The sequence below is a fragment of the Diadema antillarum genome, unplaced genomic scaffold, assembly GCF_040938485.1.
Source record: "Diadema antillarum isolate AM-2024a unplaced genomic scaffold, OU_Dant_1.0 seq00000160_RagTag, whole genome shotgun sequence".
Taxonomy (NCBI): Eukaryota; Metazoa; Echinodermata; class Echinoidea; order Diadematoida; family Diadematidae; genus Diadema; species Diadema antillarum.
In genome coordinates, this window is record NW_027271231.1 from 3,023,368 (window position 1) to 3,040,529 (window position 17,162).

Genomic DNA, 17,162 nt, shown 5'->3' on the forward strand with positions numbered 1-17,162 from the left:
CCACTTTTTGTTGGTCTGAACCTAAACTTTATTAGCTCTCTTCTTTTTTTCAACTGGCCCGAAGATATGATGCTTTTTTCATTGGTGGTCAAGTCAGCATAGTAAACTTGGCAATTCCAGATAAGTTACTGACCCAACAGTGATTACTGGTCTGGGACCATCGGACTGGCCCCAATGTTCAGCACTGCACTAATATCCTGCCCTTTACAAGGCATCATCAAATGTGGTGTCTTGCAAACACTCATTAATATCAGTGCTACATTCATGCACAGGTAATGACAAAGATAGCATCTATTACAGTGGCTCACAGTTAGGGTTGTCTATCCGGTACGCGCCATGAAGAATCTCCATCTCGGTGACAGAGAGGCCGTGTATCCATCTGTATTCTTTGGACAGCGACTCCGGCACATCATGTGAGGTAGGAATCCAGCCACAGCGTTCACTATGGGGTAGGTAGGGGGAGGAGCAAGAAATCATGTATTGCAGTAAAATACCAGCTGCAGAAGTCTTCCTCTCATTCATTCGTGTACAGAATAAAGTCAAAGAAATAACTTAAACTTTGCAGACATACCACTGTTACTTAGACTCTAGGGGTGAACCTCAGTACAACTCATTAAAGGCACATCATAACATCACATTACTGGGGACAAGTATCAAATCAATATGATGTAAAACCTGGGTATCAGCTTTAAGTATATACTGTGCCTTTTTTCTGTTATCTGTTGTGGTTATTTCTTATCTTAAGTTACTGATGGATACCAATGAGATACTCATAAAAGACAATATTCTGAATGAGAAATCAACACATAAGCTACATTGTAATATGGACTAGGATCTTCAAGGTTGTCTCTGATGGATCTCCTGTTTGACATACCTGGTGAGATTGAGGAAGAAGGGCATGATGTTATCCTGGTAGCATCTGTCTATCTCCCCCAGGCACGTCCTGAGAGTCTCCTCTGATGTTGTGTCTTTTGGAACACCCTGTAGAGATAATCAACACATCATGCCTATCATTGTGAGCAACAAGTGATGTGCAAGGACATCCTTGCTGGCTGGTGAAATAAAACTGGCTTTGTCAACGAGCACAGTTAAACAGTGTTTTTAATGTTGTTTTGGCATAGTCCTGTATAAGCTGTTATTTTTGCAAATTTTAAGAATCAATGTCAGATCGCGAATTTAACAACATGCGAAAATGTCACTTTGCGCTTGGTTAATAGTGCATTTATGATAGCATCAGTGTCAATTTAAGCGAAAACAACATTTCGCCAAAGTGTTTGTGACCTCCTCCATTTGTACACGAAAATAAAGTAAAAGCCACACATATTGGTACAAAAAGTAACACATGTTTCTGAGACATGCCATGGGTGACGTCAGTACTGAATAGTGATGAAGCAATGACATTTTTTATTGTTTTTCCCCATCAACATACACTTAAATCTGGAGATTGTACATGCTTTCTAGAAAAGCCTCGAATTTGTATGAGTAAAACACATTATACTGGAAACTATTCAGCAGAATTTCAGTCTTATGTGTGGCAACAAACTAATTACAACATAGACTTACTTGTATAATACCAAACATAGAGCAGAAGCTATTGGTGTCAAATACAACATATTCCATTGATTCATCAGGAAATTTGGAAACATGGCCTTCATTTGTGACAGTGATCACCAAAAAGCAGAAATAGACAATATTTTTAATGGTATACATTTGTATTAAGAGAATACAAATGTATGTATGTGGTGCACAGTCGATGTGAGGTACTGTCTCTTTTTACCATTCTAATGATATTTGACTCAATGTACCATCTCAAGATTTCTAAACGATTTACACAAAGTTAATTTAAAATATTACATGTAACTGCTATGAAATACAGTAGGTGCTGTACACATTGATTTATTCAGACTACACACATTCACTATGTGTCACTCCCCTTTAATCCCACACTGTTTTAGTACGGTATTTAAATTTCAATCAACACGAGTTCAAATTGATATCCCCAAGAACTCAGAGCATCCAGCCACTTTTTTATCTTTTCTTTTTTTTCTGAATGATGATTTTACACTGTAGCACAATATGCTTTTCCTGTTTTTAGCATCATTAAGAAGCAAAGTCATTATACATGTAAGAAATGTGGGCATTTCATCAAAATGGTAAATTTTGTTAACTCATGGCAAATCTTATCACACAACAGGAATGATGCATGGATTGTATACATGTAGATATTCTCATTTGACAGATTCACCTGTCTTGCTCTGTGTCTTTTCAAACTTCGGCTAAAAGTGTCTACATTTCAGTTCCTCCTAACATATCGACAACATTTCTGCAAAGTACATGTACACCACTGTATGTACCATGTACTTCCATAATATGCATTTCCTTGGTTAATCGCATCGCATCTCAATATCAATTCATCAGACTGATTTCAAATGCATTGAAGTCAAAAGTTCCACCTGACAAAGATGTTGACATACTGTAGTTCTAGAGAAGCACTCTGAGAGCGCAGACCTCCTCAAGCATGCAGCTCATTTCCACCACTGATCTTGTCCTTCCATTAGATTTTAGATTTAGATTTTAGATTTTATTTGACTCTTCCATAGAGATACAATGGATAAGTGATTTCCACCCATATGTACTTATAGCATTGTGTGCTGAAAGTCGCCCGATTTTCCAATATAGAAGCCCTTGTTACGTCATAAACCCTCAGCTGCACTGCGCGTCTCGCCCTGGAAGAAACTAGAGCACGCACTTTAGTGTGCGCATGCAAACCTCAATACGCGCAGCCTGAACTCCCAAGATCATTGACCCTACCTGGTACCAGCCAAAATGTCAAAAATCCTCCAGAAATTCCCCCAAAATTCTCGGATCACTACCAAAATTTAATCATCTGTTACTTGTATCATTCTAAACCTTTCTTGCAAGTTTCATCCAAATCTGTTTACTACTTTCTGAGTTATTTTGCATGCACACGGAAAAGTTTCATCCAAATCTGTCCACTACTTTCTGAGTTATTTTGCATGCACACGGACAAACTAACTAACAAACCAACACACAAACCAACGGTAACGAAAACATAACCTCCTCCCTTGGCAGAGGTAACTACGATGTAGTACACAGAAAAGAGATTGACATGATAAAAATTTGGTGCTCAGAACAAACTGTAAAACCTAATCCTTATTCATCATATCCAGCGAAGCAAGCAGTCACTCCTCACAATGTACAAGTACCTGTTCAGAGCACTTGAGATTTACACACTACCGGTATTACTCTTGTGGCAACACATCGTTCATTATTGACTTTTGATATTGCAGCTCATAATAACTGGAGCTCTGCTCCAAGACTTGTCTGGAGGAGAGCAAAATTACAGTTGGCCGGATGGTCATGGCAGAGTATGCTAGTACACCCTGTCACCATGGCTATTCATTGACTTTCTTAATTCTCATCAATATTCACACACTCTACATGATGCTGTTCATGCGTAAAAGATGCATGCACTGTTTACGCACATTAGCAGCACTCCTGCCCGCCCACTTTCTGTTTATCCGTAACCATGGCACCACCAGTGCTGACCCACATGCTGGAGCAACTGGCTGAAAGCAACCTGCTAAGTGCCTTCTTGTCAGTTTTCGCATTACCACCACTCAGCAGCACTTTGCAGCCATACAGTAAATTACAACACACACATACACACACACACAAACACTCCTGCCCTCCACACCAGTCTGTGTACATAGCAACTGGACAATAAACTGCGACATGTACAGCCTCTCTGTCCCCATTCATAACTCACTGGCATCTGTGTGGTCTGAATGGTTGTGTATACATGAATATAGCCAGTGGAGATCACAAAAAGATTGCCTACAGGTTTACACTACGAATACGTACAATGTACAACAAACACATGTACCGTACATGTATAGGACCTGTACACCTGTAGTGACTGTCACAGTTGCATGGTACAACGTTTGGTCAATGCACTGAACCATGACCTGCTGTGATTTCTGCAGGTGTACAGACTGGTTCAATATGAATACATGCAAGTGTGAAGTTTCGGTCATGCATGTATGCAGTGCCTTACTATAATCAAGACTAAAGCACCCACATATTTCCACGATGAACTTTTGAAATGCACATTTTAGGTAGATTTTATGCAGATTTTCACAAATGTCAAAATGAGGTGCTATGACTGAATACTGTGTTATAAGATGGCATCAAAGATGACACAAATACTGACATTCTAACTGTTTTCTAACACCTAAGATTTTATCGTGTTTTTGGGGAAATCCATTGCTCTTACATATCATGTATTACGTACATTATCACCATTCAATCTAAAATAATATATATAAAATATATATATATATATATATATATATATATACAAAATGTATATATATATATATTCTATATATATATATATATATATATATATATATATATATATATATATATGTATTTTTTTTAAAACAACACCCTTTCATCTCTCAGACCATGCAATTTCTAAGCAATGCATATATGGAAGAAGAAAGCAACTGAAGCTTTAAGAGAGAGGACCAATGTAGTAGAGGTAGTGAAGCACAGGTGTCTGTACCTAGCCAGATGAAATACCATAGAATCATCATGAATTTCTACTCACCCATCTCAGATCACAGTCAACAAGATGGATCCTCCGCTTTTCACACCACTGTCTCAAATCTGGGAAAACCTGTAAGGGGGGGGGGGGGGGGGGGAGGAGGCGGGAAGAAATGTTAAATATATTACCAACATGTCTTAGGGCTTAATTGTGCAACAAGTGATGTAGAAGATTTGTTGAGGGGGAGAGAGAAAAAAAAAATGTCTTGAAAGTGAGCTCATCTAATAGTATAGAATGTCTCCACATGTAGGTCAGAACTTGAGCTTACATTTATGATGTTGTACACAGGACTGTAATGTATTTTTTCATGGCTGCACTGCAGGGTACTATGGAAAAAAATGTGTATCATGAGGCAAGTCTTCAGGAATTAAAGGACATTGGTGGACCACCTATCATCTCACAATATTGTACATAATGTACGTCATCTACATTCATCTGTATGTGCACTTGATAGATACAGTGTATAATGGCAGTGGTTCGAGTACCAACTGGCTTCATCATTTAGGACAGTGGACAGTCCCTTTCATGGAAGATGAATGTACAGAGAATGCTGATGACTTGAAGGGATTTTATAGTTTTGGCTGAGAACTGGCTTCAGGTTTCTGACTGTTTTGGTGAGATAATGAGAAACCTCATTTGAAATATGAAAGAGCATGTAATTCCAACAGGAATGCAAATCTATTTTGTGAAAATTGGTTTTGAAATGGCCAAGATATTCAAAACAAATGGATACTAATAAAAAGATGGGACCCCTCTTTTATTAGGATCACTTTGTTTTTTGTACTTTGTTTTTGGAAACCTCAGCCATTTCAAAACCAATTTTCCAAAAAAAAAAAACAACCTTTGAATTCCTCTTAGAACAGTATGCTCTTCAACACTTCATTTTACATGGTTTCTGGGGAGTATCTTGTAAAAAGTTAAAAGTTCCATCTTCATCTCCATGAATACAGTACCATCCCTTTAAAGGTACATTTGTACATGTACTGCTTACTATTGGGAGCAGTGATTCAAAAACTGTTCAAGATATCACATTTGATGCTTACATGTATGTGTAGGTCAGTTTTATCACAAAACATCCTACCATGTAAACATTTTGCAATAAAGCCTAAAACATTTAAGGAGATATCCCTACTTTTCTATAAAAAAAAAAACATAACTGTAGATGGTTTAGTCTAGAAACTTTTTTATCATATCTATTGTTCATATTCTTTATATTTAACAATATACTACTCAATATACATACGACTGATTCAATTTTTTTTTTTTTGCATTGGTTTTTACTATCCCAAATTCACATTTTAGAACCATTTTGAAGCACTAATGCTGGGTTTTTGCTTCCGTGCAAATGGTAAATAATGCCTTTAAAATACATTCTTACTGACTGTGAAAAGAAAATAATAGATGTACATTGTATTCACTGAAGGTTTCCTCTGGTATGAATCCTCAAATTTTTTACTTTGAGGATACATTTGCATGAATTCCTGCTTATTCACACCCATGCACATTTTGCCCATTCGAATTTATTTGAAATCAGTACAGTACACTGTACATATATTTTTCCAAAAACACACACACACATGCACACACACACACACACACACACACACACACACACACACACACAAAATGAAAAATGTAGTTTGTATTTTGATATCAAACAAGAATTTCCTTTCCAACCATTTATTATGCAGTATGCATACACAGTGTACGTACAAACAGGAAATTGTGTAAAAATCATCACTTACTGTATACGCTATAATTTTCACGTACATAAATTTTTGCGAATTGCCGCTGTCACACATTTTCGCGAGTGTTAAATTCGCGATTGGGGGACCAGAGAAAATATGAAGTGGCAAAGAAAGTGTGAATTTTCAACTTACTAGCAAATAAGAATGATACTAGTTATACACTGCATGAAAAAAACTTGTATTACCAAACTCTGCAAACTAGTAAGTTAGAATTCAAAATTTTTGAAGTGGTTAAGTCCATCGCGCTAGATTTCTGACGAGTGCTCCCCTTGCGATAATGGATTGGCTCTCTACAGTATTCGTAAGTAGACGTGGACGAGCGTAAACAAGCTTAGCCAGTATGGTCTGTTCGGTAAGCCGTGACATGGTATACTAGTACTGAAATGTTCGCATCATCAAGGCAAGGGATTCATTTTGGAAGGTAATATTTTCGCGTGTTGTTAATTTCGCAAATAGCTCCCGACTCGCGAAATTCGCGAAAATAAAACCCCCGCGAAATTCGCGAAAATAAAACCCCCGCGAAATATATAGCGTATACAGTACAATGTATTACTGGTATTACGGAGCAATGATTGTGCTTAAGTTTAGTATAGAGTACCGGTACGTGTACTAGTATTTAAAGACTCAGAGAATTCTACCTGAAAAAAGGGGCATAAATATGATAGTTTCATGATTTTGTTTAAAATGTGTAATGCAGTTGGTTGTTTGTTTACTAATTGTGTTTTAGAGACGGTGGTTGATTGAATGGCGAAACTGCATGCACTAAACAGCAGAAACCTTAGTGCGCACTCATCAATCACACAAAAAGCTCAAGAAATGATTGCTACCCTTAACATAATGTCAATATCAAGTTGATGGAATTTGTAATTTTCATGAAAAATGGATTTTTGTAGAATTTTCTTTACATTTTCTTGGTATTGTTGTCCACTCATACGTCATAACCTCTAGTAGTCTCCTCATCCAGCGGTTCCAACACCAAAACTTTAAAAATTCATAACTTTTGCATCGATTGTCCGATTTTCTTCAAACTTTCACTGATGTGTTCTAAATGTTGCTCCTTTAACTCAATTCACATTGCTCTTTGGGTTTACGTTCCCTTTAAGTACAGTGTACAATTGTACATTGGTAGATACAGTGTAAGTATGCAATTATTATAGGATGTACACATTTGAGTTCGCAGCCTCCTTTCAGTTTGTCCAAAAAAAAATTGATAAATGAACAAACATTGCGTATATATAAATGAAATAAATGTACTGGCTATATCTATGATCTAAAAAAAAATAATTATGCCTTGATCAATACCATAATTGTGATAAAACATTGTAACAATAGTCCCCTTTCATCTTACATGTACAAGCGTGTATAAGAGTCACAATTGCTGGATTATTTCATGAACAACAACAAACAGGTACTACATTTGTACTGGATAAACGTCAGCAGGATCTGGTTGAACATTTACAAATATTGAGAATTTATTCATTTAATTTCTAATGTTTAAGGTTATAGGTGTACACTTGTATGTACAGTACAGTGTTGATTCTACAAAGCGTGGTCTATTCTTGTACAAATATACGCCTACATACATGTACAGGTATAGTCAGGTATCCTATTACCGAACGGTATCCTATTACCGAACTCGTACTTTGTCAATGGAGCGCGTACAACAACTCGAATACGCATTCATTGCACTACACACTGTTATCTCACAGGGGAAGCCAGTGCCGAAAATTGCTAAACTACAGCAAAAAAAAAAAAAAAAATGTAATTTACCTCAAATTTACATTGTACGTAATAATTGCTAAAATTTCGATGTTCATTGTCCTGCGTTAATAAACATTGACCGAAAATACAATGTACAATTTTCCCCATACAGAGGGCGCACGTTTGGTAATACAATACGATTTGCGTCGGTAAAAAGAGACAACTTTTGTGGAAGGGTTATTTGAAATATGGATTATTTCTAGAAGTTGGCTTATTTTTCAAGTATTTTCGTTACAGCTAAAGTCATCAGCATTTCAATTATCTATAAGGATATTTTTGGCTGAATTATTGCATAATGTTGCCCGTTTGGAGCAATAAAACAAAAATTGTTTGGTAATAGGATACACCTCCATACCGGTAGTTAGTAAAATCTACCATACATGTGTAGGTCCTACCGTTTTGTAAAAATGCATATTCTGTGTACGAGTAATTTCCATGCATGGCTGGGCTTGATAAGGTGAATTTTGCTTGTTTTTAATTCTGTGGGATCAGGACATTTTTTTTTTTTTATAATGATGCTTATCACACATGTGCCTCCGCCATTTTAATCGCATGTTTTAACACATTACTGTAAAAGTGGTTTCTTTTGCGGTGGTTTTATTTTCGCGCTTTTTGCGCTTTGAGGTTGAACCCTGAATTTAACAACATGCGAAGATGTTTTGAAAAGTCGCGCGAAATTAACCACACAAGGAAATGTTTTGAACTCGCCGCTTGTTACAACGCTACTGCGCACATAAAAGTGTAGGGGCCTACGGCACATGCACACACAAAGATTCAGCGCATTGAGTGTATTGATGGTCAATACACACACAGTGATACCACGCAATGTAGGTACAAGCATGTTATAAAAAGTACTTGAGAGACGGGATTTCAGGTAAGCCTGCATTAAATTTTAATTTCTATTTGATAAATAAGATAATAATTAGGATTATAGTTTGGGTTTTCATGTGCATAATAAAACAGTTCTTGCCGACTGTGAATTCACAGATTTTGCTGACCGTGAATATAATAAACACACGCGAAAAAGTCGGCACCGATGGAAACCGGGAAAGTATCTGTACGCGAAAGAAACCACTTTTACAGTATCACTCAAGATCAGCACTGATGAATGAAGACAACTTCAAATTTCAGCGACAACCTGACTTTTTCAGCGACAACCTGACTTGAGTTGACTCTAGTTACACACCTAACACAGTTAAATCCGCACAAACATTGTCAGACGGTGTAAACGCTATGGAACTACCACAACAGCTAAATGTCAATTTCAATCACCCTTCAGGCTTCAGCAATGTTCAATACACGACAGTAGGAGCCTACTGCTTGATAAACCAAGGACTATGTCTCTGACAACTCCTTTTGATACCAGGCATAGAGGCATAAACTGTACCCGTACCATGATATTGATGTATCATGCACACAGAGCCCAGCCAGCTACTCTAACGTTACATCGTTCACTACGACGGTCTCTATCTACACAGTACAGACAGGAGCTAGGCCTGTCGTCATCACGTAATTAATCCGAGAAAGCTTTCTTGTACTAACCTCCTTCACTAGAACTTCTCTTTCTGCGTGGAAATCCTTGAATGTCGATGAGACGAAGATCCTAACAGTTTTCCAACCTGATCTCTTGACGACTAGTTTTCTCTGCTTGGCCGCCATGGCGGGATTTACAGTGGCAGACACTTTATCCCAAGTCTGTTTCACCATGTATTTGTAATCAGCCGGACCCGACGGCACATTCAGTGAGTTCGATGAACCACATCCCATGGTCGCCTAGCCTACGCACACACGCTGTAGGTTGGAATAAATTGACGAGCAAATGGGAGTTAGTCTACTGCGAGGCTCTATATTCCTATACCAATATATTTCTTGCAGAAATTGGTTAGATATTGTAAATTAAACACTCAAAATACATTTATTACTTATATCTATAATGTATATGATAAGTGTATTGAAGTATGATGGTTGTACCAAGCATATTTATAGTAAAAACAAAGTCTGGACGTCTTATATTTTTATGGGCAACACCGTAATGCCAACAGCGCCACGCCAGCGGCGCCATGCCGTGGAACGATGGGAATATCCAGTCCTATTCTTCAGTTCTATGGTTCATGCAAATGTTGTGACATCCACTCTGCATAGTTATGAAACACGCTAAACCGCGCTAAAGCCATGTTATTGTACCTTTATATAACATTACAATACATAATAATAATGATGATAATAACAAAATACTCTAATGTAGAGTCTCTTTATATTAATCATATCAACAATATAATCTAGTATTTGTAATTGTATTATGCACACACAATTACAAATACATTTGTACAAGTAGGTTTTATCTAGTCATTTATCACTTTTAATATTCCACACACTTGGACAAGATTCCACTTGTATTGTGAAAGGCCTACCCTGAGGCCCTATTTCATGTACAATTTGTACAATTTGTGTATGTCATACACATAAATGAAACATAAACAGAATCATGAAACATAAACTGTCATCATATTCCATTTGAATATCTAATCATATAAAAGAAACATAAAATTCTATGGGTGTGTTCAGTTCACCCACCCTAACCTCAACACAGCACAAAATCACTACACAAACCTTTCTACACGCATACACGCATATTATCATAATGCATATTGTGCACAAATAAGTGTGTGTATATTACACATGGCGCAATGCATTATTTTCTGCACGTGAATGCATGCACTGCATGAAACACCGAACTGTGGTGTTAAATTTCCAGTGCTCATTTTTGGTGTTAAATTGACACCTCCGGGTATCACTTCAAAATATAAAACTTTTGTATACATGTATATAGGTAGGTAGGCCTAAATGTATTATGTTCTTCTTGTCGAATTTGAACTTCAACAAGACTAACAATAACTTTCCGTTAAAGTACTTGATTTTTTTTTTTAAATAAAAAGTTGTGAACACATTGACACCATACCCCAGTAACACCAGTTGGTGTGGTTTCCTATTGACACTGGGAGGATGTTATACCATTTTAATTGATCGTATTAACTCTGAGCAATATCAAATCAACACCATTCAGTGTCATCGTTGAATGAACACCAGCGCAGTGTCAAAAATATGATCAGCTACATTGTCAAAATAACATCACGAAGTGCCATCTGAACACTTTTCATCACCATCACAACATACTTTCTATAACACCTGTCGGTATGGTCAGGCCTTTATTGACGCTTGTTCTCTCAGAATCAAGAACACCTGAAAAAGAGCGAATCGCTCGAAAATAATAAACTGTTGGTGATTACAGCATGAACTTGGTTTCAGTTTTATTTTTGATGATATTATTGCACCAACAAGTGGACAACTTATTTTATACATATAAGAATATCATAGATAGATAGATAGATCGATAGATAGATAGATAGATAGATAGATAGATAGATAGATAGATAGATACATGTATAGATAGATAGATAGATATATGATATATAGATATGTATATAGATACATGTATATAGATAGATGGATATACAACTGTATAGATATATGTGGATAGATGATAGATACATATTGTATATTAGATAGATAAATGATAGATAGATAGATAAATAGTTAGATGATAGATAGTTAGATGCATAGATAGATGATAGATAGTTAGACAGATAGAGTATAGATAGGTAGGTAGATAGATAGATATATGATAGATAGGTAGGTAGGTATAGATAGATAGATAGAGATAGATAGATAGATAGATAGATGATAGATAGATAGATAGATAGATAGATAGATAGATAGATATATGCATAGATAGATAGATAGATAATTATGTAAATAGATACATGTATATAGATAGATGGATATTTAGATATCGGTAGATAGATGATAGATACATATTGTATATTAGATAGATAAATAATAGATAGATAGATAGATAGATGATAGATAGTTAGTTAGATAGAGAGATAGATAGATAGATAGATATATAGATAGATAGATAGATAGATAGATGGATAGATAGATGGATAGATTATAGATAGGTAGGTAGATAGATAGATAGATGATAGATAGGCAGGTAGGTAGATAGATAGATAGATTGATTGATGATAGATAGGTAGATAGATAGATAGATAGATAGATAAAATAAGAATTTCTGTCCACTCAACTTTCAAATTCCAGGGGAGAAAGAGCTCAAAGATGATTAAATGAACAGAAAATCTGTATTTCATTCTCTTAATTTCAATTTGTAATTTCAGAATTCATGAGACAAATAAAAGACCAAATATTATTTTCAATTTTCCTAATATGAGAAATTAATTCAAATTCCCATCGTTTATGTTAATATTGCTTCTTTTCTCATTTCACTTGAATTTGGAATTGAAAGAAGATTCTTAATTTTCCTGCATCATTTAAGCCTTTATTGATCTTTTGGGCTTCAAAGATATTATTGAGATCATATACGAGCTGTACATTGTAGGTTAGTTTTTGCTTAGCTTATAAGTCGCGCTTTTATTGTGTTAAATTTATCTTTTGTTCTTATTGTTACATGGAAGAGCACTTAGGCATGAATAACATTTTGTTGTTTTTGCCATTTTTACTTTTGTGCCTTTGAAGAGAAAAACAAAGGTGTTCACTCATGCATAAAGTTACCCTTTTTATGAACCTACCAGGTTGTTAGTCAATCAAATTACATTTCACATGGAATATAGATACATTAACTTCTAGCCAAATATTCTATGAGAAAACTTGAATCTTTTGTGCATATAAAGCTTAATTAGACAAATCATTTTATCAACACAATCTTATTTCATATGACATTGATATAACAAAATGCCCGGGGCTCCCGGCTCGCACTGACCCTGTCGTTATCAAAATAGTATTATGTGTATATCAGACCTGTCCACTATCTTAACAAGCGTGTATAAGAGAGTGTGAATACATGATCAATGCACATTCATTCAACGAGCTATTCCATTCATTCCGTCTCTTCAATTTTCACTCTCAACCCCTCTTGAAATTACGTTGCTGGTAATAATGATAAAACCGTGAGTAAATAACTCGTGTATCGCCCTGCATGTTCTAACTAAGGATCGAAAAAAAAACAAACAACAACACAATAATGTTATCATGCTGTATCATACATGTGGCCACATCGCATTATAATCTCATGCACAAATCATACAAGGGATATGATTGGCATGTCTGATTTTTGTGAATGGGGGTTACCAAAATACCAAAAACGACGTTAAAAATCACATCGACGTTACCTACATTCACGACCATTAAAAATCGTGTTTGTACTTACAATTCGCAGCAATCGAGTTCGATGCGTTTCTTGTCCAACCCTTTACGGCTCAGGATGTGTTCGATAGGGGGTATATACCTAGATCTTTAGCTTGGTCCTCCCGTATCGATCAACCCTCAATCAATCAATCCGTATGCGTTCTGCTCGCCCACTCGATGTTAGTGAGGGGCATGCAATTCGCGACTCATCGTGATGCCCGCCAGTGGTGGTGAAGTATTAATACGCATGCCAGTTACCTGGCAATGAGCGTATGCAGTGTACTCGCCCATATCTGTTGAGAATTTAGCGTCTACGGTTTCCCCGAGCGACAACAATAGAGCATCCCATTGTAAGCCTGATCCTTTCACGCAATACTTAGTCTCTCTCAAGCCTAGTACCCGTATTTATTTCACTCGGTGATGGATCCAGAGTGTGGCTCACAGGGCGCGCGCCCCCTCTTTATTTATTGTTAAAACTAAAGAAATAAAAAGAAAAAAATGAGATAAATTCGGAAGTAGCACCAGAAATATTGTTTGCGCCTCCCTTTACGGAATTCCTGGATCCGCCCCTGTATCACTGATCAATTCGAAGGATGGGGGAAGTGATATAAAGCGTTAGCATACCCCCATCAGTCTGTTGTTTCATAAACATTTTTTTTTTCAAGCAAAGCAGCTAGGCTGGAGTTGACAACTGAAAGAGGAAACACCGGAGATGATGAGTCCCTTGTGAACTGTGCGTGCCCGTGATGAGCCCTTATCTATTGGACCATGTCTTTTCTGTATCAATCATAATGGTTACATAGCAGAAATATGTGTTAGGAAAATTTGTAGTCCGTAAAACTATTTTTTTTTAACCAGCAAGGAAAGGGCAAGACGCAACTGCGTGTCTATAAAGGTTTATGGTTTATACTCAATAAATATAGGCCTAGATAATAGGTCTCTGTTTGGTGTGCATACTAGTATGTTTGCAGGTATGCAAGTGTTAATAACTATGTTTGGATCAGGTCGAGTAAATTCTTGATCCGAAGTTGTAGCAAACTTAAGTGGAACGAAATACATTTTCAGATTTTTGACTGGCGTTAACAGCTTTCTTGATCTTCTGTTTTTCCCCAAAAAATGTTGATCGAATGCCTTTATTTTTGTCTAATTGTTTTTTTTTCTTTTCTTTCTTCTTCTTCTCCTTTCTTCTTCATCTTCCACTTCCTTTTATCATTTTTATCATTAAACTGTTATCATTTTTTTGCTATTGTTACAATTTCATCAATGATTATAATGTTTGTAGTTATGGCGTACTCAATGGTCGCTTAGAGACTCATAGATAGCAGTGTCATGTCATCATGGCCATCATCCCAATCGGCATACGGACTCTTATCCAAACGGAAAAGAATGTATGCATGGAAAATGAAGGAAAAAGAAAGCTAGAAAACTAGAAGAGATGATGGTAATGATGAGCGCCTGATTGGAAATTAGCGAGGCCCATGCCTACCTCATTTCTGCTGTATTCAAAGCAGGGAGGTGAACCTCCCTAATTCAAAGCAAGTTAAGTTGCCAGACCAACATGATTGTACTCGACGGCTTCTGTGGGACGCCCCCACCCGCTGATGTACGTATAACACCGCAAACACGCATGACGTCCAGACACCTTTAAATGTCAGACACTGGAAAGAAGATGCATCCATTTGGTTAAAGGAATGGTATAGTAGTGTCGGAGAACAGAATTGGGCTTTTAATTTTTTGTAACATACCAAGAAACCACTTATGAAATAGTACAGAGCATACTACTCTATGAGGAATTCAAAGTTTTTTGGTTTACAAAGCAATAGAATCGGATAATAAAAGGTGGGTCCCACCTTTTATTAGGATCGCTCTGGTTTGGATATCTCAGCCATTTCAAAACCAATTTTTCTCAGATAAAAGTTGAATTCCTCTTGGAATAACATGCTCTTTCACATTTCATAAGAGGTTTCTCATTATCTCACGAAAAGAATATTAGAAACCTGAAGCTAGGTCTCAACCATCACTATTATCCCTTCAAGAGGCGAAAGAGAATAGAGGAACAAAGCAAAAGAAAACAGGGAGGGAATTAGAATAGGTAGGCTAGGTAGGATAGGTAGGAATAGTAGGCTATTATGGACAATCGTTGAAAAAAACCATGAATGACAAAAGGCTACGGAAACAAAAATCAAAGTGTTTCTTTAAATTGAGCAATCCTTTGAACAGCGGAAGACGCTAAAACAATGCTTGGTGAATGTCGGGTTGTTGTTGTTGTTGTTGTTGTTGTTGTTGTTGTTGTTGTTGTTGTTGTTGTTGTTGTTTTAATGTTCTGCCATTTTAAATTGATTCAGTAATGCTTGCCATCATCCGGAATATCCAGTATCTCTTTCAGGGAGTATAATGCAAGAAAGGTACACTTTAGCACTCAGATGAAAATCGCATCTGAACATTCACAAAATGTGGACGTTTATTGCTGCTAACATAGACGACCGCCCTGTTACCCCAACCACTGTAAAACGACATGCAAGTTCATCAAATGAAATATATAAGTGAAAAAATTAGCAAAGAAAATGGGATTCCATCCCGATGGAATCCCATTTTCTTTGCTCATTTTTTCACTTAATAAATCATATTCATTTCTGGTCAGTTTTCTTCAGTTTGCATTTGTCAAATGAAATTTAAGCAGAGTTCTGTATCATTATCACATTTCCAGTAAAATAGAAGAGTTCTTGACTGATACATCTTTCCGAAAGTACTGAGTAGGTGGAACAACGATTATCCTTATAATGTACATAACATGTGCCAGTTACAAATCGAGGAAATGTCAATTTTTGATTAAAAGATGATATTTATAGAATTCACATGATGTTTTCTTTGCATCGTTGTCTTGCAGTTATGTTACTGACTGTTGCAGTCTTCTCATCTTGTAGGGATGACGACACTGAAGCCTAAAAACTTAATAACTTTTGTCTGATTTCCTTCAAACTTCATTGATATGTTTTACTGATATTGCTGCACTCACTCAATCCACACATATCATATTGAGTGAACTTATATCTATTGCCGAATAAGAGTGATCTTATACCGTTTGAAGATTCAATATCATTTTCATTTTCATTTTCATTATTTTCATCATCATCATTATTATTATTGTTATTATTATTATTATTAGTAGTAGTAGTAGTAGTAGTAGTATCACGATTACTATTATTATCATTATCATTATTATCATTAGTAGTAGTAGTAGTAGTAGTAGTATCGTCATTGTAATTATTATTTGTATTATTATTATTATTATCACTACTACTACTAGTACAACTACTACTATACAACAAATTTATCATTATCATTATTATCATTAGTAGTAGTAGTAGTAGTAGTATCGTCATTGTAATTATTATTTGTATTATTATTATTATTATTATCACTACTACTACTAGTACAACTACTACTACTTTTATTATTGGCGTTTCTTCAGAAGCAAGGCATTGATTGATTTCTCCCGTTGACGTGTTACCAAAAGCAGGTGCATAGAAGCTGTCGGCATTTCTTCTATTCTTTTTTCTCCTTGGGGATGACTATATAGGTATATATATATATATATATATATATATATATATATATATATATATATGTGTGTGTGTGTGTGTGTGTGTGTGTGTGTGTGTGTGTGTGTGTGTGTGTGTTAGGGTTATAGGTAGATGTAGTTAGGCAAGATTAGAGTAATGGTTAGTGGGGAAATAGGTGGGGATGGTTAGGGTTAG

General features: G+C 36.2%; 1 protein-coding gene across 1 annotated transcript in view; it reads right to left on the minus strand.

Moving 5' to 3' along the window:
- Positions 1-9,909, minus strand: part of LOC139727967 (telomerase protein component 1-like) — a 41,625-nt gene extending 31,716 nt beyond the window's left edge. The window contains exons 1-4 of the mRNA XM_071638942.1: positions 9,685-9,909; positions 4,637-4,705; positions 875-981; positions 309-442 (exon numbers count right to left, since the gene is read on the minus strand). Coding sequence (XP_071495043.1) covers positions 309-442; positions 875-981; positions 4,637-4,705; positions 9,685-9,909 — 535 coding nt within the window. The remainder of the gene's footprint in view (positions 1-308; positions 443-874; positions 982-4,636; positions 4,706-9,684) is intronic.
- Between the last annotated feature and the right edge of the window lie 7,253 nt (positions 9,910-17,162).